General features: G+C 33.1%; 1 protein-coding gene across 26 annotated transcripts in view; it reads right to left on the bottom strand.

Annotated features, from left to right (window-relative positions):
• Window positions 1–26,643, bottom strand: part of Mgat4c (MGAT4 family member C) — a 698,044-nt gene that overhangs the window by 53,323 nt on the left and 618,078 nt on the right. For 14 of the 26 annotated variants that reach the window (XM_063255252.1, XM_063255250.1, XM_063255244.1 and 11 more), the window contains 3 exons: window positions 5,209–5,258; window positions 3,892–3,909; window positions 2,575–2,617 (listed from right to left, as the gene is read on the bottom strand). In XM_063255252.1, the coding sequence (XP_063111322.1) occupies window positions 2,575–2,617; window positions 3,892–3,909; window positions 5,209–5,228 (81 nt within the window). In that variant the 5' untranslated portion in view covers window positions 5,229–5,258. The remainder of the gene's footprint in view (window positions 1–2,574; window positions 2,618–3,891; window positions 3,910–5,208; window positions 5,259–26,643) is intronic. The other 12 variants (XM_063255262.1, XM_063255258.1, XM_063255257.1 and 9 more) reach the window with 2 other exon arrangements.

Consider the following 26,643-nt stretch of genomic DNA (forward strand, 5'->3'; position numbering starts at 1 on the left):
ATGATACACTATCAAAGACCAATATTAAAAATATTGAAAAGTTCAGTAGTTTAAAGCACTTGAAAATCTCCTGGGTGTGTAGCACAGGGTTGATAATTTTTCAAAGGATATTGTGGTTTGGAAGCATGATTTGACATAAAAGCGTATGCCTAACATGGAAGAGGAAAGGGTTCAATCTTCAAAACCATGAAGATAAATAGATAATTAGATGATAGATAGCAAAAAGTGAAAACTGAGAAAACATAATAAAACTGCATACAATGTTTCCCAATAGGACGTTATTTATACTACAGTGCAGAGGAAAATTGTCACTGACTCAGTAGCTCAAACATACTTTGTGGTGACCAACTGATAATCAGCAAATTCAAGTTAGAAACAAAAGTAAACATTATTAGTTTAGGAACACTCGATACCACAAGAAACAATGCCAGAAAGTCTAAGCAATTGATTTAACTTGTTAGTAATAGGACAAGATGATTTCCTGACTTTTAGTGCAATGCATTTAAAGGTAGGCAAATTTGCCTTATAGTCTAAGATCAAAGTGTTTCATGCAGCCATTAACAAAAAAAAAAAGTACGTCACATATAATAAAATACAGAAAGGGTAACACCTTCTTCCCACAATAAGGATGAATATGTTTTCCGCAACTGAATCTATCAGAGTAAGTGGTTCATTTCACTTTATAGAGAATTGTGTTTTTCCTATTGCATACCAAATGTAATTAATTTAGGTTTCAGTGTAATGAAAGTATTTAAGCACTGGAATTATGGTAAATGTAGTAAGTAATTTGCTCACATGTAAGGACATCAATAACCTGGGGAATAACAAACAGCATCTGTATGATTCTCAGAGTCAGAGTGAGCGTCACAAAGTGCAATAGTACACACACACATACACACACACACACACACACGCACACACAAACTTGACGCAAACTGTCTCTCTCTCATTTTATGATCTTGTGTACTCTTCATAGTGAGGTTCATTTCACTTAAATTTGTTAAATTATACAATAGCAAAAATGTATAAAGTTTTAAAGAGGGAGAAGGAATCGGGTGAAAAAAGGGTAGGAGAGAGGGGAAAGCAAAGTTTATGAATGTGTGTAACTAACTTCAAACACAGCAGTATATCCATTGGGAAAGACCCAAGATTAGAAATTTTATTATATCTCTAATGTTTAAATACTGCGGGTTTCATAAAAATATACATCTGTAGGAAAACCTAGGATTTTCTTGGTCCATACCATGCATGAAAAAGGAAGAGTATCAGACAAGTTTCTGGATTTAAATTAGAGTATTTAATAATAGTATTTTGCTCCCACCTTTTAATGCCTGGTTGGACCTAAGTAGTAACTAATTTCATTTATAAGAGAAAGGTTTGCCCTTGTTTCCTACAATCCTGTCTCTTCTACTTTCTTGACATACTACTATTGTATTATTCAGACATTTACATCATCTTACGGCTCTAAATTTTATGATGCAACATATGATTCAAAGAAAAGGGTCCAAAGGCTAAATTTTTTTTTTTTGGTGTTTTTGTTCTTAATGATATTATCATATTTGAGGTAGCGAGAGATGCCATATATTTTATGTAATTTTGTTAATCATCTCTCTTTCAGGTTTGTGTCATAGCCAAAATTCTGGTTTTTGAAAAGAACTGATGGTGTAGAATCAAGGTCAGCACATTTCAGATAACATGCCTGAATATGTCTGTGCTGCTTCTCCTGGAGACGCAATGCCTCACACTCACAATTTAAAGGAAGAAAGGATGAGTGTCAGGGTTTTCCATCCACAGGAGTCTTGAAGTGAGAACTATGAGGCAAAACATAGCAGAGCAAAGCGGTGCATCTCTTAGTGGCTGGTTAGGAAGCAGAGACCCGGACACTGCCGAGGGGAAGGGAAAAGAAGTTGTATACAGATACCAAGGTCATATCTCTGTGACATTCCCAGATTGCTTTTGCAATCCCCTCTGTAGCATCCAAGACAACAAAACTCGCAATTATGCTTAATCACCATTTCACTCTTCTAGTATATATACACAATAAAGTTAAAATAATTAAAGATAGTAAAGAAAAACTTATTTTGGTTTTGTGTTGGGAATAGGTTGTGTTAGGTTGACTGGTAAAATGTCCTGTATAGCCCATGCCTGTCTGTATCATTCCATCTCTCATAGATATTTATCATTTATCTTATCTAAAGGAGGAGCTTTTTCCTCACCTGAGAATTTAGTCCAACTTTTACGTGTATTTTAAGTGAAAGAATGCAGTAGAAGTGAATTGATAGTGTGGAGTTGGAGGCTGTAACTCAAAATCCTTTCATGCTTCAGCTCTCTGTCCTGGAGCCTGCCCTCATTGCAGTGGGAACAGACCCATACTAGGTTGCTAAAGGCACAAAAGTCATGGAAAGAAGCCCAGTTAGTCTCATTGAAAGCTGTCCTAGAGCTACCTGCCTCCCACCAAAATGATAGCAAATAAGCAGAGTGAGACCAGTTAAACACAGTCCAAGCTGGCTGATACAACCCACACGTAACTGGAGGAAACAGCATTTTATGCTGCTAAGTCAGCATTTTACATACTGTGCTTTGGAGCATCTTGGGACTACCAAGGGACTTCGCTGAGCTGAAACAGCACAGATATCTTTATTAAGATATTATTTTTCATTTACAACTCATTGTGAAAGCTGCACAGTAGAGGTTTCCCAAGGCTACCTGGTGTTTGCTAACAACAAAGTAAATACCAAAGCAGAAATGAGACTCTGACAGTCTTAAAATGATCCAGATGTTAAATAGATTAGCAAAACAATGCAAACTTTCTTATTCTGCCTTGTTTGAAAATGAAGTTATTTGCACAAAAATACCATTTATATTACTAGTAGAGTTTATTGTTAATGTTCAAGTAAATGACAAAAACTTAATTATGTTTTAGTTCCTAACACAGTAAAGGAAATATTGACAATGTTGTTTAGAGTTTTCAAGTTATTTCTTGTTATTTCAGGTTATTTAATAAGGTACAAAAATCCTGAGATTAAAAAAGCAGTTGAGAACTATTGAACTTTTTGTTTCTGCAGCACTTCTACATTTGAAATTTGTTTCTAAAAAAAAAAAAAAAAAAAAAAAAAAAAATCACTAAGTTTTGTCCTTCATGGGATAACTTCTCTGGGGTACTGTGAGATTCAATAATCTTTAAACCCATAGGCCATGAATAATCTACTTTCATTTCTTGAGAGTTAAATTATTTTCAGACTTACTGTTTTGTTCCTGAATCATTGGGTTTATTTCATTTCCAACACAAAATGGGAATAAAAATCAATATTCATTTATTTAGTTTGTGTGAAAATACATGTCAGATTAACACAGGGGACATAGAAACATGGAGACTCAAAAATGTAAGAAAATAGCTCCTCAAGGTTTTACTGAATTTAGAGTTGAAGGTTGAAGAGTTCCACTATCGTTTTAGCAATGAAATACTTGAAGGGATTAAATTGTTCCATAGTGTTGTTGTATTTAATCAGATATAAGATATTTTGAATTGAAAATGTCTCACTATTCTATATAAATATATGAAAGAAAAAATGAGATGAATATTCAGTTCTCAAACAGTCCATATTTATCAGAAATGATAAATAGGTTAAATGACATAACATATCTGCGGTAATAAGATTATGAAGAGTTTAATTTTTCTGTGAGTTGACATTGTAAACTACAATGATGTCAGTTTACTAGAATATTTCATGTGAAATTAAGTAATTCTTCTTTATTTAAATATATTTTAAGAGAATTAAAAGTGTTTTGAAAAATAATTGCCTAGATGACACCTCGCATATGCAAAAACATAGTTAAATGAACTAAACCAACAAAGCCATACACAAAGAAAAAAATGATTTCATGACTTACACCAAGCAGGAACAGAGTCTGGAATGAAAACCACAAATAAATTAGAAGTTTGGATTGAACATAAAAAAAGAGAAAACAACAACCAAAAGGAAAAAACAAAAAGGCTACTGCACTTGTGAAAAAACTAAAACAATACAAAACGATGAAAATTAAAGGAGGTGAATTTTAAAAAGTTTCAAACACAGATCAAATCAATGTATTGATTATAAATCCAGTAATCAAGAAGCAATGAAATGAAATTAAAGAACTACTGAGACATGAAAGATGAAGTAACTTGGAACAGGGCACATTAAGTGAGATAGTGACAAAAGAGTTCCAAAATTTCTGAACAATACCTATCCTGAAAATTGGGAACATCAATAATCTAAAGTGGGATACATACACATACAGCCATTCATGTCACAGCCTGTTCAAAACACCAATGATAAAAAATAAAGGTGAAACCCTATCATTGACCACACTACAGATACACCTCGGTATCATAAATGAAATTAACCTGGAACACAAAGATAATTGTCCCGTCATTTTACTCACAAATGAAATCTAAAGGCACTGAGATCACAGATTGAGAGGTTAAAAAGCAAGCAAAAGATACGTCAAATTATCTATACTAGACAGACAGGTGTATTATACATAGAAGCAAAAAGCAGTAGAATAAATACAGCAATGGCCAATCAAATTTATTAACAATTTAGACTCATAATGCATGGAAGTGGTTTTTCAAGAATAACAGAATAAATACAAGTACTCTAATGAACAACTGAGATACTCTCATTATGGCAAATTATAAAGAATAGGCTAGTACCCTCTAGATCACTTTGAAGATCGGATAAGAATAGTGGATAAAAGTGGTAAATATATGGGTGGATCTAATGTAAATAATTAAAATATAAAATTTCTAACTTGTGACATTTAAATCAGTCTAATGTACTTGTAATTTAGGAGAAGATAAAAATGTGTGTGTGGGGGGGGGCATCCATTCAGCTTCTGTGAGATATTTTAATTACACTACATACATTGGTATATTGTATTTTTGTACTATGACTTGATTTTCTTCTATGGTCAATATATTCCCAAGTCTCAATCAAAATATCAAGTTGAACACTTTGCACACAGAAATACCCAAGAAATATTGTTTAGAGTTTATCTCAAAAGTAGCACTGCTGAACAAAAATAGTTGAGGGTGTGAAACTAATGAGAAAATATCTTCAATTTAGGCCTGTGTAACTATTCCACTTCTACTTCTGGAATATTATGGATGATGTTTAAATTTTTGCAGCCCCTCCGCATACCACTGTGAATTAAACTGGATCTCACCTTAAAGAAGAAGTTGTCATAATCTATCCTGTATGGAGACTGTTTATACCCTGGAAAAAAAAAAAAAAGAAATCCAATATTATTAATACCTCCTGTTGGCTCATTATTGATAAAAAGAAATGAACAATATTATAGATCATTTATTATTCTCATATAATGTTATTATGACATTATTACTTAATAATTTTCTAATTTGATGCATAGTACACAAAAACATTTCAGTATATTTCATGTTTATATTAATGATAGAACATGTCTGTATTAAGTCAAACTATGAATTAAAATAATGAATTATTTAAATTATATCACATAATATAAAGATAAATTCATATATAATTTTATCTGTGCTACTCAATTAATTAAACATATTTTAAAATATTTCACTAAATACACAATTATATGCCCTTAGAAAATAAGTTCAATAGGATAGTACTGTTTCGTTTTACCTAAAAAGTGTATAGGCTAATTTGTTACCCATTTATCCAGGTTATTGATTTTTCAATCATATATAAAGCTTACAACATTCAAGAGATTGTTTCTGCAACAACATTATAAATTCATTGCCTAGAATACAGTTTATTATTGAATGTCTGCCAGACTATGTTAACAAGCACGTTCAAAAGAAGTCTGTGCACCTATGATACAACGAATGTCTGAAGAAAACTCTCTAAAAATAACATGCCTACAAAATTGTATGCTTTTCCCTTAAGCAAAGGTAGTTTTTGGCATAAATGTCATTATTTTCCCACGTACACATAGAAGTATTATTTAGATTTTTAAAAATTCAGTACTGTTCTCAGTGGTTTAGGTATCTCTGAAGACTAAAGTGGTTCCTTTCTGAATGTGATGCCATGTAAACGACTGTTTAGACAACTGTTGATTGTGCGGACTGAGGAGCCACAGATCGCTCCAGATCTCCTGACATGCACAATAGCTTCCCTCATGTCTACCTGGACATGCTGTGACCAACAGGTGTGGTTAATAACACCCTCACTAATTTCTATATATTTTCTCTATTCTCTCCTGCTGTAGCTTTCACAGACAGTATGAAATAGTTGCAACGGGAGACTGACAATTTACAAATGTTAGTAAATTTGTGATTTTCATTTCAAGTAAAGCGTTTTTCAGTATGGGATTAGTATTATTAGAGCAAGTTTTTCATACTAGAAAGGCCAAAGACCTACAATCAAATCTAATCACTGGAGCGGGCAGAAAAGAGGCGGATTTTAAAGAGTCTGATTCAGAGACAGTCAGTATGCAGGAAATGACAACAATAGTAATTGAATTCTAGGAAAGTATTTGAAATTTGCTCACACAAGGGGATTTGAGTTACAGATTTTATTTTTATGGTCTAAAGCATGGATCACATAGATGAAGAACGTCCAAATACTAGAAGTACCTATCAGGTTATGAAGCATAATGAGATGCCTTAGAATTAGCTTATCTCTCCCCAGTCCTGCTATTTATTATTGCTAGGATTATTTCCAAAAGATGAGAGGTATAAAATAAAAAAGCGACCTTTATTCTGAGAACATGGAGAGAGATGACTGGCACCCCCACACTGGCGTTCAGCAATCTCTCCGGTGGACATGTGGCTGGGGGCATGTAAATAGCATGAGTTTGGGGTGGAACCTAAGGCGGGCATTAGGGATGCACAGGTAGCCCATTGGTCCTAGGTTTGGCGCCATATGTAAATTTCCAGGGGCGGGAAGATGGCATCACACGTAACGTCCTAGGGGCAGGGGGATGGGGCTTCCTGCTTCCGGTTGAGGCTTTCCTGGCTACAGTGTCCTGTCTGGGCCAAAACCCTTTCAATTAGTAATGTACATTTCAAGACACATTTTCAATAGCTTTGATTTTTATTATAATTGTCTATGAATTTTCCAAAGGGCAAATTCACAAAATGGAATCTGCTGATGTATCCTTGTGTGGATATCATCAACCCAGAAATCTGAGCACACTGCAGGGACACATCTTTAGGACCCCTTCAAAGGCACATGAGGACATAGTTCTGAGAATTTCTCAAATACAGTGAGGATAAATATAATGAGTGTACTTAAGAAGATACACACTACAAATAGGAAACTCAGTTTAAGTAAATGGTGATTAACCACATATACTTTCCACCGGTTTAATCATACATATTCCTTTTATAAATATTTTGATATAAATATGAAATTATTGTAAGAGATCCTTAAGTAGAAAAATAAAGAGTATAAATTGTTTTTTTCAGATTAACATTTAGCAAACCAGTTTGCACTTTTAGTGTGACACACAATGTATGATTTAGTGGTTTTGCTATCATTTGTAGTGATTAGTTCCTTTTTGGGTTATTATAACACAAAGAGATAGTTTTATAAACTTATATTATGTAGCATGATTAAATTTTTGAAATTTTGACATTAACTGCACATATTTAGTGGCATTCTATGATCTTTCAATACATGTAAGTAATGTGAAATAGTTAGATCCAAATAATTGTAAACCATTCATCTAATTTATCATTTTTTACATGTTCAGAATTTTCAAAATCATACCTATTATCTATTTTGAAATGTACACTCAAATGTCAAAATATAGCTAACCTACTGTGCTATAGAACAAAATACTTCTCAGAAAAATGTTAAAATGTGCCAGTGCTTTAACACATTAAATGGCTTTTATATCAGACATGTTAAAATTATTCCTTCTACTCAGTGTAAGCTTGTACATGTTAAGTATTCTCTCTCCAGGACTATGCTAATTTTCTAGCAGCTGATAAAAACTATTCTAATCTCAACGTCTGTGATATTGTATTTTTCTTCTACATGTGAGAACATGTACTTGTCTTTCTATATTTTATTTACTTTATATAACGCAGTGCTATTTCTGTCCTCTACTTCCATCATGTTGCCACAAATGAACATCTTGTATTTTTGCTGAATAATATTTCACCGTGTGAACCTCCTTTCCTTCTTTTCCTCCATTCTTACCTCTACCCTTCTCTTTTTCTTTCTTTACTTCAACAAAACACCTAGGTTAATGCTATACCTAAGTTTCTGCAAATCTACTACAATCAATATGAAATGTAAGTATCTCCTCAATGTTTTGATATTCTTCCCTTTGTAAAACAAAGTTGTGGAATTTCTGATTCGTACGATAATTCCACAATTAATTTTACCAGGCACCTTCATACTGCTTTTCATGCTAGCTATTCCCAGTTACATTCCTACCAACAGTGTGAGATTTTTCTGTCTGTGTGTCTTTACCAGTTTTTGTATTTCCTTGACTTTTAGATATTAGCCATTCCAGTTGGGTAAAATTCTATCATGTTATGATTTTGTCTTTAGAGAATTTAGAAAGATTACCTACCATTATAATTATGATAGAAGAATTTAGGAAAATTACCTACCATTTAATATTGGTGAATGATTTGAGAATATTTAGTATCAGTCTTTTTAATTTAATTGTACTAGAATTGAAGTGTGGAAGCACTGAGTATTCTCTTTTTCTTGCCTGGGAAATTTCTATGACTAATTCAGTTTTGTTCTCATCTTTAGTCTATTCAAATTTTATATTCCTTCAGGGTGTAATCTTGTAAGTTATTTGTCTCAAGTCATTTATTTGTTCTAAGTTTTCCAAATGTTGGCAAGAAATGATTCATAAGAACTTCTCATGATCTTTTGCACTTCTGTGGCATTATTTGTACTGTGGCCTTTTTCATTTCTTACTTTATTTGATTTTTCAAAATTAAACTAGCTAAAATTTGTGTATTTTATTTTTAATACAACTTTTTATCGAGCTTGTGTATTTTTAAATTCTCAAGTTGCTTTGTTTCTTCTCCAATCCTTACTTTTTCTTCTATTTTTTAATATCTTTAGGGTTGCTTTATTTTTGTAGTTTCCAGTATTTCACTGTTGGGTTACTCGTTTATAATCTCTGTCTTTTGAAATGTATGCTTATTGCTATAAACTTTGCTCTTTGTCCTGCTTTTGCTGTGTCTCATGAGTTTTGGTGTATTTTGTTTCCTCTTTAATTTGTTTTAACTTTTTAAAGTTTTCTTTTAATCTTCTTTGAATTATTGCTTACTCAGAAGCATATTATTTTATTTTTAAGTGTTTCTATAATTTCTACAGTTTCTCTTCTTGATTTCTAATTTTATTTCATGTTAGTTGGAGAAGACACATAGTAGGATTTGAAGTTCTTAAAATGTGGCCCAGACAGTCTTTAAAGGACTAATGTGAATCATGTATATTCTGCCACTATGGGTTCTTGAATGATTTATGTTCTTTTCAGATGTTCTGTGGATGCCTATGTTTCCTTGTTGATTTTTGTTTCAATTATCTGTTCACTATAAAAGTCAGAGTTTGAAGTCAACAACTGTTGTATTGTAATCAATCTTTTTAGATAAATATAAAAAATTGCATTATATATTTTAGTGGTACAGTGTTAGGTACATATATATTTATAATTTTTGTATTTTCCTTTTATCATAATATAAAGCCTGGATTTTCTTTTTCACAATTTTTGAACCAATGTGTGTTTTATTTGATGGAAATATAACTATCACTGCTCACTTTTGGTTTTCATTTGTGCAGAACGTATTTTGTAGTTATTGTCAGACTGCATACATCTTTCTCATAAAGCAAGTAGACTTATTGACTTTACTGGCACAATTTAGATATGCATAATGGTCACATTCATCATAGGGAAGCTGTACATAAGAGGGGTTGAAGGGAGGTGATGGGACTAGAAATAAAAAGACGAAACATGTTGCAGACTGGTCATGGTTAGATCTTACCTTTTGCCCATTTCCTCAGTCTAAGTTTTTTAATTGGAGAATTTAATTTACTTACATTCAAGTCATTATTAATATTTAACAGGATATACCTCACACATTTACTAATTAGTTTTTGAGTTATTTAGTACATATTTCATTCCCTTCTCATTGTTTCTTTTTAGTGGATTGCTGAATCAATAATTTTTTTTTCACTTTTTCATTTCTGAAGCTCTTCTACTGGTGAGCTCTAAACCTTCAACTTAATATGCAATTTCTACCTTTAGAACTTCCTAAAGCATTTCTCCTAAGACTGTTCTAGTGATGACAAATTCCCTAGAATTTAGATTATCACAGAAATATTTTATTTCTTCTTCATTTCTAAATAACAGGTGTGTAACTATCCTGCTTGCAGCTGACAGGTTTTGTTCTCTCTTCCAGCACTCAGAATATATCTTTCCATTCTTACCTTACCTGTAAATTTTTGCTGGGAAGCATGTGATTAGCCTAGGAAGCGTTTCTTTTTCAGTAAGTACTTTTTCTCTTGCTTCTTTTAGAACTTTCCTCCTCCTTTTTCCTTTTGACACTTTTATTATAAATGTGCCTTTGTAAGAAATTCTTTAGGTTAAATTTAATAGGAATTCTTTGAGGTTCATGGGTCTACATTACTATATATCTCCTAAGCTTTCCATGTTTTGGGCAATTATTTTGTTAAATAGACTTTCGATGCCTTTCGATATATTTTATCTTTCTGAAACTTCCATAATACAAATATTTGCTTCCTTAATGTATCCCATATATCCCAAAAGCTTTCTTTACTGTTTTTTTTTTTCTTACTCTCTGTCTGAGTTAGCTCAAAATACCTGTTTTCAAGTTTGAAAATACTTTAAACTGATTTATTTGTTATGACTCTCATATATATATATGAGAGTCAAATATATATATATTATTTGACTCATTAAATTTTTCAACTATATGATTTTTTATTTATGATATTATTGAACTGTGCATTCATATTGTTGTTTTATTTTCATTAAAATTATTTCTCTGTATTTTGCTGCAATTCTTTAAGATGTTTATTTATTTTTTTTTTTCAAAATTTCACTCATTTCTTTGTGTATTGTTACTAAAAATTTACTGTGTTTCCTTGGAATACCGTGTTTCCTTGCCTTTTTAAAAATAACTTTGTGTCTTTATGTGGTTCTGGATTTATTATGATAGTTGGTTTTTATAATTTATGAAGCTTGTATTCCAAATTAGAAGAAATATTTTCCTTTGCATGGATACCAAGGTGTTGCTGGATATAATGTGTGAGTTTAATTTTGGATAGACTTTGTATCTTCAATTATAATCCCTATGAACAATGTCAGCAGTCATGTTAGTTGCTAGAATTTCAAATATTATTAACTGTGATGCTGTAGCATTTTGTTTTTCTGAGAGCAAACCTCTCCCTGGCTGCATATTCTGCTTATTGGTCAAGGTTCAGGTGCCCATAGATTCTGTGGTCATCCTGTGACTATACGGTGGGTTCTCTAGTGGGTTTCATTGCCATATGGCGTTCGCCGATTGTGCAGTGAGCTTGCCAAGAGGTCTGAGCTGATGTAGGGTAGCTGGCAGCTGTGACATACATCAACAGCCAGCTGTATGAGAGTTCCAAGATCACGCAGCACCATGGCAGCCCAGGTCAGAGGGGTTGTAGGTTGTACATCACAGTCTCCCACTCAGTGCTATGTGAAGCCACATGAACTCCAGGCAGCTTTTCCATATTTGGGTCCCGTGATGACTGTAAGGATCTCCTGTGCAGTCGTCAGTGCTAATGGGTCTTCTGGGGTTTCTAGTTTACCAATTCTCTATAAATGTCTATCTTGCCTATGAGCAGATTTGGATAGAATATGTGAGAGGATGCGTAACTGACTGCCTTTTCAATGTTTTTATTTTATAGCTTCTCACTTCAGAGAGATCCTACCATTTCCCTGCTGTTCTCCAGAGTACTCCTTTCCACCATTCCTGCTAAGACTGCTGTGGTTTACTCTTTGTTGTGGCTCCATTTTGTGAGGGTGACAAGCAACAGACCACACTCTCTTGCCACCTTGCTAATATCATTAAAATAATTAAATAACTATGCTGGCAGCATAAAGCATTTCAAAGAATTTTTAAAAAATTAAATATATTTTACATAAATTCATTATGAATTTCAAAAGAAATTATTTTAGCTTCCAAAATTCACATTTATTATAGATACTTTAAGATTTGAAAAAATTACAAATCTTTGTAATTTAATTGATCAAGATATAATAGTAAAAGAATTATAAATCTCTATCATCGTTAGAATTTCTTAGTATAAATTAGAATTCAGCGTACTCATATAAAGTGGGAAACATTTTGAAAAAATTCAAATGGTAATTGACCAATTAGTCTAAATAGAGAGTAATTTAACAGCATTATGAATTTGTGTTGGTGATGGGGCATTTTGCAAATAACAAAATCTGAACCAGTAAACATGAAGTTCATAGCAACAATTATAGAATCTTGAATATGGATTCTACAGTTCCCTAAATTTTGGGTGCATGAACTACTGTAATCACATAATTATCACTGATTAACGTATTGTATATTAAATTAAATAGTAAGAATTGTGTGCTTTCTGCATTATTTTCAGGCAGTTTCCTTCATGAGCACATAAGCACCTTCAAGAATCAATTCGAAAAAACTACATCACCCAGTAAAATGTATGGCAGATAAGGAACACAAAACATGAGAGAAAATGAAAGACAGAAAGATTACCTTTCCTCAAAAATCTACGCTCATCTGAATCTTAAATCATGTATTCTTTTCCCTTCATATCATTCCTGATGTGAATCTTACAGAAATAAAAAAATGGGTTAAGCTGATTGTGCCTCACTGTCAAGAGAAACCTATGGTCAGGGATATATGGAATGCCCAGAGCTTTCATCATTAATATTTTATGAGTCTCACAGATCTGTCCCATCTAGAAGAAAAATTTATCTTTCATTTGTGCAAGCAGTGCCTGCAGAGTAATAGATTCCATCTCTATAAGCTGAATGGTGAAATGTAAACAGCACAGCACAGGTATGAGGAAGCAAAGCGTTCACTTTATTTCTTTCTGCTGGAGTCTGACTCTAGTTTCCTGGAAGTGCAAAATCAGCCAAGCAGAGTAAAGGATCTTTGGGAAACTGTGAAAAGTGTCAGTTCCTTTCCAAATTACTTCAGCCTATGCTTGGGCATGCCTACACATTGTGTAAACTGAATTTTAAATTAGAAGATTAGCTACAGCGTCTTTGTTTTTTGTTTTCTTTTTATTTAAACCTTTACAAGGAGCCTTGGTAATGAAATACTATCTTATTACTTCTGGGTAACTAAAACCATTAGCTCAATCTTGAAAACTGTTTTTCACTGTGGGTAAGATGACTAAAAGACAAACTAATTTTCTTCAAATATTTTAAATTGAAAAGGTAGGATGTTTTCCGTCCTGACTGAGCAGACCATGGTACTATTTGGTTTAACTAACGATTCCAGGCAGGCTTGTCTTTGCATTGCATCTGATTATTTTCTAGGCAGTATTTATTCATAGAAAAGGCAAACTGAAATGTTTTAGGACCCCCATTTTCAATGTCAGAAAAATGAAGAAAAGCTCCACAACATTGATCCTGGCAATATTTTATATAACACCTCAAGGGCATAGCTACAACAAAGGATACAATCGATAGAATTAAAAGGCAACATGTGGGAAAAATAGATTTTCAAATAATTTATGTGACAAGGAATTATATCCTAAACATGTAATGAGTTTAATTCAGTAAGAAAAAAAGCAACTAAGTGTTGAAAATCAGACAAAAAGTCCTGAGTAGATTTTTTTTTTTTTTCAGGGTAGACATAGAGATGACTAACAGATATGTGAAAAAAATGTTCAGCATCACTAATCTTTAGAGAAACACACAATGAAACATCATGTCAAACCTGTTGCAATGGCTTATCAAAAATGAGGTAAGCATTAGAAAGAAATGTGGAGAAAAGTCTCTTGCACAACATTAGTATAGCTTCTTTGCTAATAGAAAGAGTAGTCCTCAAAAATTAAAAATATAAATACCATCATGATGGCATACCATTAAAGGGAATGAAAAAATTATGTGGACGAGACATTTGTACTGCCATGTCCATAGCAATGTTATTCACAGCAGCCAAGATATGGAGCCAATCTACATGTCCACTGATGGAGGAATGGGTAAAGAAAATGTTTCATGTATACACAACAAAAGGAAACATCCTGTCATTTGTAAAAACCTGGATGAACCTTTAAGATATTGCCTAAGTGGCACCAGGCACTGAAAGACAGACAACATGATGTCATTTATACATAGAGTTAAATATAGTGAATTCAAAAGTGTAGAGTGGAGTGGTGGTTCCCAAGATCTGCAGTGTCACTGTGGGGCTGGGATATGTTCATCAGTAGGTGCCAAATGTCAACTCTATGAAAGGAGTAAGTTCACAAGATCTATTTAATAATGTTACCACCATAGACGCTGATGCATTGCATACCTGAAAATTCCTAACAAAGTGAAATGATAGTAAGGCAATCAGTGCTATTTATCAGGATTTGTTAATGCAACATATAGACACCTTGTTGTACATGAAATATACATATATACTTTTGATTTGTCAATGTAAAGTAAATAGAGTAGTAAAACAATAGTAGCAATGATAAAATCCAGAATCACGCTGGGCTTCTGTCTGATGTAGCTACCTACTCCACAGGCCAACTGGCATTGCCATAAACTGCATGTCATTTCTTTAGGTAGATGCGAAAATGGTATGTGGAGAAATGTGTTTAGTGTATAATTTTTAAAAAACAGATTTTGAAGGAGTATTTTTCAATACCAGATCATGGTAAAGAATTCAAAACTACATGTTACAAGTGTTTGTTTATATTCTTAAGGATCTTTATTTGAATTTTTAATTACATGAGGCTACTTAATAACTGTCTAATTCCTTAGACTATAAATCAGACTCTATTTACATTGGAGTAGAATTATATCCCTTAAAGTACTGTAGATTTTGGACATGCTGTGAGTGTTTTATAAGTTTTCTAAAAAATATTTAATGTCATTTTCAACTTTATCAGTGGCTACATAAATGCTCTAACAATATTGTTCAATAATATTTGGGGTAAGATTGCTAATTTATTCAAACTACAGCTACTTAACCTATATCTGCATGAAGTATTGTGTTGTAAATTGGCTGACACTTGTATATCTAAGATTAGTGTCTGGGTCTCCAAGAGTTACTATCTAGTTTGAGGAAAAAGATAATTGTAAAATAATGTAAAATCAAAATATTATGTGACAAGAAAACAAGATAACTGATACAGAGAACATGAATAAATACAGTATATTGAAATAAAAAACTGTACAAGCACAAATCACACTATAGATGTTATTGAAGTTAATGACACTTAGAATGACTCACAAGGTTTTACTCATCTTTAAGAATAATTTAAAACAATCTCCATTAAAGATTTGTCTATTTAATTTTGTGCTAGAAATGTGCACAGTTTCCATGAATGAAAATGCTTAATATTCAATAGTATGTCAATGGGTTATTAAAGAATGATGTGAAAGTAATTCTCTCACATTCTGGCTGGGAGGGAGGTGGTTCCCACTTTTCAAATTTTGTACAAGGAAGATGAGTAGGTATCTAGTGAGAATGGGATCTTTGACTGTGGTTTAAATACTTTTTAATAACCTTTTCTTTCTACCCTAAAAATCAATCCTTCTCATTCCCCTGATCATCAGTTAATTTCATCACATTCCTCCAGATGTTCATCTTCTTCCTCCAGGTTATACAAATGGAAGTGAAATAGATAGCAGTTGTTTTCAAAGAAAAATAGCCATCAATTCTCTTTCTCTAAATAAAATCATGACTAATTAATTTCCAGTAAATGCTTACTTATACTACAAGTTTCAACACATAAGATTTGTTTTTCCTTTAAAAGAGTTTCAAATATTCTTCTGGATAATTAAATTGTTTGCCAAAGTTTAATTGATTTCAGTATGTTATATTTATGCTAAACTAAATTTGACATCATATTGAGAAGGAAATAAAAAGGATGTATTTTAAATGAATAATGCATTTAAATTTAAAACATAAAGATTAGGATTACAGAAGCAGATGCAATGCTAAGATTTATAAAAATCTTTTAATTTCCTTGATTTTAACATCTAAATAGTTTTCCTTAAGCATTTAATGTTAAAGTAAATAAATTTTGCCACTTTAATAGACAATGTAAAATTTCTATTAAATATATAATTTTGTAGGCCTCAAAAATTCTTAAGTTTGTAAATTCCATAAAAGATATTTCTAAGGAAGAACCTAATTAGTCCACCAACCACCACTGGGACAGGTAGCCATCATTGACAGGGAGAACAAGCTAGCAAAGTCTTCACACACCTGCCACCATTGGGTGAGTGTTGAGAAGGCATATGTGTCTAGACAAGCCAGTCCTTCACCCTACAACTTCCCTGGGAACCAAGGTTAGGAGAAACCCAAGAGCCTGGCCCATTTCCATACCCTGCCAGTGATCAGCCAATGTGAGAAATGTCTGGGATGCCATAATCAGATTATCTATAGGAACACAGGAAAATGTCAAGAGGGAGCAAAAGACAATCTCTGGCCTCCAACACACAGAAAGTGTAAGTCTGGGAGAAAGGAATAGAAATGGAAGAAATTGGAAGTCACACACTTGAAATTTTGGAAAGAATAGCAACTGAACTAAAGAAACAACTTCATGAGGCTGTAAGTTTTATCAAATCAGAAGTAACATCTCAGGTCAAAGAAAGAAATGACAAATATGATGAAAAATTGCTGAGTATATCTAAATAAGACACAGATTTTTTTAAAAAGAGGAGAATAGGAAAATTATGGAAACATTGAATGAACAATATAGGATGGAATTACAATGCATGAAACAGATTCATTGAGATACCCAGGAAATCAAAAACTCCACTAAAAGCTGGCAAAATCACTTGAAAGAAACTGAAGATAGAATTTCAGACCTTACAGACAGGATGGCAGCTAGTGATTGCAAAAAGAAAGATCTCTTAGCAATAACAAGGAACCAGTAAATAACAATTCAACAGCTACAATGTAAGCCAAAGTAAAATAATTTAAGAGTGATAGGAGTCAACACAAAGGCCAGAGTGAACACAAATGACATAAAAAGATAATTTACAGAAGTAATAGCAGGAAAATTATCAAGCATGGGCAAAGGACCTGACATACAGACAAGTGATGCATATATAGGACCCTAATTAGCCAATATATGTCTACATCCAGATATGTAACAGTCAAATCCCAGAAATTCAGCAGAATATTAAAGAGATTCAGTAGAATCTTAAAAGTTGTTAGAGAAAAGAAACAGAAAAGCCCAAAGCAATCAAGGCAGATTTTTCAACACTCACCATCAAGTTAAGAAGAGCTTGGAGTTAAATGTTCTAAGTTGTGAAAGAAAGCACCTTCCAGTCCAGATTGATACAAAACTATCTTTCAAAATTAGTGGAAAAACAAGATATTTCCATGATAAAGAATAACTGAAGCAATTGATGACCACCAAGCCAGCCCTACAAAGAGTGATGAAGAATATTCTAGAAAGAGATAAAAATGATCACAATTCCAGGAACAGCAGCAGAGAAGGATCGCTGAGTAGAGCAGGCAATTAAATCGACATAAAAGAGGGGACCAATGGCAGGAGGACAGCATGGCAGAGTGAGCCAGAGTATGTCAATCATAACCATAAATGTAGATGACCTCAATTCACCAATTAAAGAAACATGCACAGAGTGGATTGGGAGACAGGATCCATCAATGCACAGTATTCAAGAAACACATTTGACTCAAAAGGAAATTCATGAACTGAAAGTCAGAGAAGGGAAGACAATGCTATATTCTATAAGGGTCCAGAGAAATCAGGGGAGCTTGGCTATCAACTGCAGAGTGGATGAAGAGATATGTATACAATGGAGAGCTACCCAGCTATAAAGAAGTGTAATCTCTAGGCTTCTTGTAGCTAAATAGATGCAATTATAGCTCATGCTCATGGGTGAGATGGTTTGGACTCACATGTGTGAACATTGTGTTTTCTCCCTAGTACATAAAATTGAAGGAATTAGTGGGGTCCAAAATGTACAATAGATAGTATGAAAGTGAAAGCTGAAAAACATCTAAAAAGAGAAGGTGGTAGCCATTGTTGTTTTCCTATTATCTTGTCTTGAAGTCCTGTATTGCAGTCATCATTTTGTTTTGATTGGTTTTATTCTTTTCTGTTTTGTTCGACTTTATTATATCAGGTGGTATGGGCAGCTATTTTGAAATAGCAAGAGGCATTTTGATAGACATTGTTGATTCCTATTATCTTTTTTTGAAGTCCTTTTTTTGTCTTGTTTTGATTGCCCATATAGTTTCATAAAAAACAACATATTTCTGAAACTTTAAACTTTTATTGTTTTTGCTAATACTAATGAAGATCATTTGATAGTTTTTGTCTAAGATTATCTACTGACAATTTTCAATTTCTCCTCTTTTATCCAAAACCTCAATTCTCTAGGTCGAGTTTCTTAAAACGAGGCACTTTTTTCTTTACCATTCCTGCTGTTCACATTGATATATGAATTTTTAAATTACCTTTTTATTAAACAACAAAATGCTAGCTATTGGTTGTATATTTCCTTGGTCATTTTTTTTTTTGTATCTTAAAAATAACTTTCTCAATTTTTATGGCTTACTTAAAGACTAGTAGAATTTTTAATGAAACAAATTGAAATGTTGTAAGTGGGATTTAGCTAAATTATTTCCTCAATAACATTTGTTACATATTGTTTTTAAATCCTTATAATGCATGAAAAAAGTACAATGTGGTATTATAGCATTTCAATCACTTCTGGGTAATGTTCAATATACTGATTTCAAGAAGAATCAAAAGACAAGCCCAGAAGGCACAGAATTCACTGGTGCATTTCAAGCTAGGCATGGAGAAGTAACATCTCAAATTGCTCTTTGGGATATGATGAATGTATTACCCAGGATTCTCATCACTGAGGCAGGATACCAAACGGCCCTAGTTTAAACAAACAAGACTTAATTTGGCTAACAGTTTTAGGAGATTCAGTGCAGAACTTGTCACCAGTGTAAGTATATCATGGCAGAAGGACATGGAGGAACACAAGATGGTGGCCAATAAGCAATGAAGGATGAAAAACACCAGAAAGGAAGGAATCAAGGACCCAAGATCATACATCCTTGACTCAGCCAGAGATACTGAGAAATTTCCTATCCCACTTCCTTAGCCAGTTTCCAAACCAACCAAGTTGATAATTAAGTTTAACACTCACACTGGCTTAGAACAATGACAGGGGGAAATGTTACACACACACAAAAAGCAAAAACAATTTCATTTTCTCACCATTTATTAGTAAACTTTCTTTGTTTTCAAGTATTCATTCTCTAAGGAATGTTTCTATTTTCCCAGCATCTATCCATCTGATCTTGCCCATTCATCTTTACCCAGTTAGATAATTGGCTTAGATAATTCCACTGCCAACATAATGTCCTGAAATGCCAATTTAGCTCAATCACTCTTCATTCTGATTGCTTTATTCTTTTTTATTTTGTTTAAATGCATTTTCACCCATATATTTTCCCCTCAAGAATTCCTTGCTGGAGCCTCACTGAACACATGCCATTTTTCAATCACAGTTCATGTAAAATTTCAATTTAGTGTCTTTGAGCAATTCTGGGAAAGTTTTTGAGACTATAGTCAGAGTTCTAACTATTTGTTATCTTTGTCATATGTCAATGGCTGTATTCTCTCAATCATGCAAAAATGCAAGAACAAAAATCACAACATGTCACTTTTGTGTCTTAAATAAAGTAAATGTTAAATAAATATTTATTAAATTACTAATGTGATGAAATGATGTGGCAGCTCCCCACTAATTAGAACTTTTCAGAAGAAAATTTTTAATTGAATAAGATTTCTCTAGTATACAGGATTTTGAATGTTTTAAACTGATACTTGATAAAGTACTTCTAATTTTGTAGTTTTTTCTGAATCTCTTAAATAATACATTATTTTAGATTGATCTAAAAGTAAGGCATTTTTAAACCAAGATTTTAATGTATAGTACCTAAATTCTTTGCTGCAATATGAAATAGGCACTTACTTTAAATTTTATGAGAGAAATTATACTATTAGTGAAAATGTACATTTAATTAACACAGAACATTTTGTCTGGATATTTTAGTTGTTAGTGGGATTGAAAGGTCAGAGTTGTTCAGAAGTTTGTAATGCTCCCTCATAACACTTGATGTATGTATGTGTGATCGTAAATTTGCTATGACAAAGGAAAGGTAGTACAAATCAAAATGCCTCACGAGAAAGATGACAGCCCACGTTCGGAACATTTCTTTGAGCAGTTTCTGTAAATGGCATAAATCCTCCCAAAATGTATAAAGAATATTTTACAATCTGCCAAATAGAATTTTCAAAATCCTCCTGAATTCTCCCAGCAAGAAAATACTAATTGTGAGAAATATGTCCCTTAGTATTTCATCTTATATTCAGTGAGGCTTATAAGCAATCATTTTCCATTTTAAAGTTAGTTAAATCTGAGAAATGTTTTAAATATATTATTTTTGTGAATTATTACCACAGGCTTTGTGAAACAGACATAGTAACTTTTGCTATTATCCTATCTTTCATGAATAATTTAGATACTGTGGTACCTCGGTACTCCATATTAATTTGCTTCAGGAAATGTGATTACAAAACAGGACAGTTACCAAACCAAGTATTTTCAGCAGAACAGACAGAAACTCTAAGTGAGAAGTTCTAGCCTGCACATCAAGTACGAAGCAAGCTCCAGGGCAAAAATTTCCACTCAAAATGGATTGAGTACCAAATTCAACAAGTTTTGAAGCAGTAAACACCAAAGCAAGACTACATAAAACAAGATTAGGGCTACAGCTGCTTCTTTTCCCAAAGAAAATAGAGATCACAGAATATAACACATCGCTGTAATCTGAGGTTTCTAATAACCCTTTTATGCACAAAGATGGGCTCCAAACAGATTGGCTTCTAACTAATCACTTTACTAAAATATATTATTATTATTTATTTATTTTCTGCTATAGGTTTTCTGGGAGCCTCCATGGCTTTTTACTTTTCATATAAATACATGAAAATTGATGTGAAGTTCAATAATCTTTCACAGCAATTTTACAAATTTTTAGAAAAGAGAAATGGTCTAGAAAACTTAAAAAATCTACTTAGTATTTTTACTCATGCACATTGTCTAGTAGAGCTCATGTTGTGGTTGACTATTTAATCTTATCCTGAAGCAATATCGCAATGCAAAGCAATGCAATGAGTTTCAAAGCAGTTGAATGCCAAGGTAGGATTAAATAACACAATGGTATTGTCTAGGAAAATTCTACTCTGGTATGTAATAAGGATAGGAGAGGCTCCTGCTTAAAATCTGGACCAGTTTTGAAGGCAAATTGTCTCCTTCTGCTGAAGTGCTTTAGGGATAAATTGACTATTTTTTTCAAAACCCATTTGAAAACATGGATATATTTTGTCTGTTCAAGAGTATACAGCACCTTTAAACAAGTAAGCATAAAGTTTAGATAGTGATGCATTCTATTATATTTTTACTTTTATTAGTACCTGTTTGCAGTAAATAATGATTGCATCCTCTATAGAGTATTTGTATCTGTACACAATACGTTTCAATTCCTTTTTCTCCACCCCCTTTTTATTTTTTCAGCATCAGACTCATTTATCTTATAAGAAATTATAAAGCTAATTGCCATATATGCAGATTAAAATCAAACCAATGCAATCATTCTTTAAATTGTAGCTAAAGAAGAAACTCTAAGCTTATGAAATAAGGTGAAATTTCAAATTAGGGTTATCTCTTTTAAATGCAAAGGTAGGTAATAGAGAATACAACAGGACAAACAGAATGAGGAAATATGCACCATCATTAAAACAAACAAACAAAAAAAGCACTGTGAAAATTCCACAGCCAGAATTTTTGGAGGCTAGGAAAGTAACAGACCCTCATGGGACTATAAGAAGAGACAGAAATTATAGATTCAAAAATGAAACTCATGGCTAAATATAATGACTCTGGAGAAAAAATCAAATGGGTATTAAAAAACAAAATTCAGAGCAACAAATCAGCATGAGATTTCATTGAGATTGATACTATACTTTTTTGAAGAAGAGAATACCTATGCAAATCATTATATACTATTTTGAAGGCTTTCTAGTTAAGCAAATTCAAGGAGCACAACCTATTTGCATATAATATGCTATGATGTGAGTGATCTCCTTCAGTATCAGGTCATGTGACAGCACTGACACTATATATTACAGTTTAAATACATTGACTCATACTCATCTCAATAATTGCATAAATTATATTTATTATCCCATTTACATATTTTAGTAATAAAGTATAGAGTAAAACACCCAAGGAATGTTGAACTCACAGTTCAACATAAGGAGTCTGTATGATCAGTGTTCTTAACTAGGTATATCATTAGTTCAAGTAAGTCAACTTGACAGGATTAGGAAATGTTATGGTTTGTGTCTGAGTGACTCCCCAAACATCATGTAATCATGGAGGTTACTGAGCCTAGCTTTTGTGAATGGTTCATTGTGGAACGCTGGGATTGGTGGTGTGAGTGTTGCACCTGCTTAAGAGTAGGAAGCTGGTATGCAATGTAAGGGAGGTAAGAAGGTGTGCATATCTCCTCCTTTGCCCTTGTTGCTCTTGTTGCTTGTGGCCATCATGAATGACTGGCCCTCAGCCGTGCTACCCTGCCTTGGAGCCAGTGAAGTATGGACTGAGATCTCCAAAACTTTTGGGCATCAGATATTATGACTCAACAATGAGAGAAAAGTATCCAATAGGAAAAATCTAGAAGATTAGAAAACCAGATGTTTGGGTGTGCCTGTGGGGTGTTTCCAGAGATGATTGCTTACTTTCTGGGTGGTGGGGTGAGGGAGGGAGGGATAAGACCGAATCCCACTGTGGATGTTAACTACAATCAGGCTTGCATCCTGGGTGGAATAAAAGGAAAGAAGAAAGTTGGCTCTCCTTAAGAAGACCTATTCTGCTTCAATGACTGCATCTTTTGCTGATTCTCTGGACATCAGACCCCTGTTTCTTTAGTCTTCTAACACATACCAGCCACTCTCCAAGGAGGTTCCAGAGCTTTGACCTTGAACTTGTGCTGTGTCCTTGATACTTCTTGTTGGGCTGCTTCCATTCTTGGGGCTGAGACACTCACTTGATCCTCCAGTTCTCCAGTATGAAACTGGCTATTGTGGATTCTTCCACCTCTGATCCTGTAAGTCTGTTTATAATCATTCATATGTTTTCTTTTGCTTCACTTTGGATCCCCCTAGAAAATCCTAACTGCATCTTCCAACCATTAATTATTAAATATCTTAAATGATTGTGCACTATTGTTAGTTAGGGAATAACAACAACAAAAAACATAAAAGTAAACATCTTATTTTAATGAGCTTTGATTTCTATGAGAAAATTCAGACCTTAAGTTATAGCTAATGCATGTAGCAGTGTTGGTGATGTGTGTATGTGTGTGTGTGTCTGTGTGTGTGTGTGTGTGTGCGTGCCTGTGTGTGTGTGTGTGTACGTGTTTGTGTATGTTGAGCCATCTGTTAAAACTTTTCACAAATATTAACTCATTCAATCCTCACAATAGACCTATGAATATAAACTATTAGTATCCCTCTTCTACAGATAGAAAAGACAGTGGAAGAGTTCAATTACGTTCCTAATATTACAGAACTAGATAATGGCATTTCTCCTATTCATATATTAAGACATGTTATTAATCATACTAAAAAGTTCTTTCTAAAGCAAGTAGAAATTTTTTAGGAAATCTTATTTTCCTAATTAATTCTATTATTTTCTTTATTTAAATCCTGGCCACACTTTTTAAAATCTCGGGCCTGCCCAATATTTTGTTGTTGCCTGGATGAAAGAGGAGAAAATGATGTGAATTAAAAAGAGGGTAAAAATACAGATCCAAATATTTTCATGAATAAATGTATAAGGCTTTATTCCAGATAAATCCATATGATAAATACAACTAGGCCACCCACAAGATTATTTGCAATATTTCATTTCTTATACTAAAATGGCAAAGCAAATAATAGATAGAAAAATGTTTGGTGGGTGAATATAGATGGGTTGATTGATGAACTGAGTAAATATGTAGATAAATAGGAAGAGAGAAGACTTACAAGTAAGTAAAAAGAATAAATTGAAAAGTTTAAAAAGGAAAGTTTTTCTTGTGATAGTGGATTTATGAGAATATTTGCTTTTTTAGTTCCTTGCCCAGGTAATTATTGCTGTGGAAGAAAAATATCTGAGGTTTTTTGAACTACACAAGCTGTCTTCTATTGCTGATAGTGCCACGTATTTGGAACATCTGATAGGACTAAGTTGCATTTACATTTCCTTATGAAATGCACACTTTAGAATAAATCCATAAAAAAATATTTAAGCCAGGAATGGTGGTGTGCAATCCCAGCACTAGGGAAGCTGAGGTAGAAGGATTCAAGGACTCAGCCTGAGTCACAGAGAGAGTTCAAGGCCAGCCTGCACTATGTAGTGAGACTCTGTCTCAAAACAACAGAAAAGATTAAAAATTAAGTCAATAATTTTCTGAAGGCATTGAAGGATGAGAAAAAAATGTTACATCAAGTAAGCTTATAATACAGCTGCAACATTGATGTCTGTAAAATGCACATCACGCTACAATGTATAAACTCCAAGCATTTATTGATTATGTCATACTCAGTAATGGGAATGGAAGAAAAAGCATTTCACCAGATACTTCTGTTAATGAAGTTCTTGAGATTTATGTGAGTGACTCTTGTTGATTAGAACACTTTTCTAAAATTGAATTTTAGTGCACCTTAACACAAAACAGTATGTATTCTGCTATCAGAACAGGATAGTTTCTCTAAAATGTATTAACTATTTTAAAACTGACATTTGAGTTACCATTTTCTTTCTAAAACCATAAAGAGTCAACTTTGATTAATATGGTTCCGGATAAAACAGTATATATGTCTACTCAAGTTAAACTTCAAAATCTTATTCCATATTTTGTGTCTCCACTTAAGAAGTATCAGAAAAATCCAAACTTCTGAGTAGGAGGCATTAATTACTTTGGCATTTAGTTTTTTTAAAAATGAATCTTATCACCTATTAAGGTGATGACAAAACATGTCAGATCAAAATATCAGTCACTTCGATTTTGTTGCTTTGAAAATCTTCAAAGTGAAATTGCAGGAGTTATTATCAACACCAGGCTTCTGTATGATCAGCTTGTTGTTCGCAGTTCAACTTTGCTTCCCTGACCTTGATCAGGGCAAAAAATAACATATGAGTTTCATAGATCTCCTAAAGGCTACCTTCCTCAAAATCATTTCCCAACAGATATAAGGACATAAAATTGATTTACTTAAAGGGACTAGTTCTGAAGCTATTCTGTATTCATCATATCTGAGAGATAACACGTTACTCACTGATAGTATAAAGCAAAAATGTTTTTCTAAATGATGAAAAGCTATATTAAAAAAGGGAGAGTAAGTGTGTAAGTTCCCCTTAGTTTATGATCACTTAAGCATAGAAGCAACTTTTGAAATATGAGCCAGTACTTGGTTTATTTTATTAGTGTCTTAGTTGAACTTACTTTCTGAATTATCTCTAGAATACAGCAGGGATCAGAACAATGAATCAGAAATGAGATATAAATGATTTAAAAAGAAAAGGTGGAGTAGAAAGGCATAGCTTTATTGTTTTGAGACCAAAAGGTTAGTCGCAGTAGTATAAACATATGGAACACACTGCCTGTCGGAGTAACAATTATATACTGGGTGTTGAGTAAAATACCAGCATACTAATGGTACTTAATTAGTCTTTTGGTGTGAATTAGAACTGAAGCATCCATTTAAGAGAAGGAAAATAGCACAGGAAACAAACTTAATAGTCCTTATAGTTGAAAAGGACCAAAGAGACTATCTCCTTTTTTATTCTACGTAATGATTTGGTCTAGGTGAATCAAGGCGATGAGAAGAATGTCTAGTTGACTTGGTGATAGTTTAGGGAGAAGGACTAGGAGAGCCAAAGAACAAGGTCAAAGTAGAACTCATGAAATACAAATTCAGATACCTTCTATCTAGAATATCTAAAGAACCTGAAGATCAACACTAAATGTTACTATGTTATATGAGGTGACAGGAATTAGAATGCAAGTACTTCTAGAAATGAAACTAGGACTTTAATTGGAAAATTTCCTTGAAAACATGGTTGTTCACACTAAAACTACAGTATATGTACATTATGAATTGTATAACTTGCGACCAATATGTATGTGTAATGGGTTAATATATTGTGTAAAGATCGTATACATAAAATATTCTATGCACGCTAAAGTATGTATAAATATTCATAATAAATAAAATCACTTCAGAACTGTTATCCATTAGAAATCTTTAAACATTGAGAATCAAATGACACAGAGACTGTTGGATGCAGATTTAAACTCACTTTTATTCA

The sequence above is a fragment of the Cavia porcellus genome, unplaced genomic scaffold (genome assembly GCF_034190915.1).
Source record: "Cavia porcellus strain 051 isolate PalLab524CR breed Dunkin Hartley unplaced genomic scaffold, mCavPor4.1 scaffold_8, whole genome shotgun sequence".
Lineage (NCBI taxonomy): Eukaryota > Metazoa > Chordata > Mammalia > Rodentia > Caviidae > Cavia > Cavia porcellus.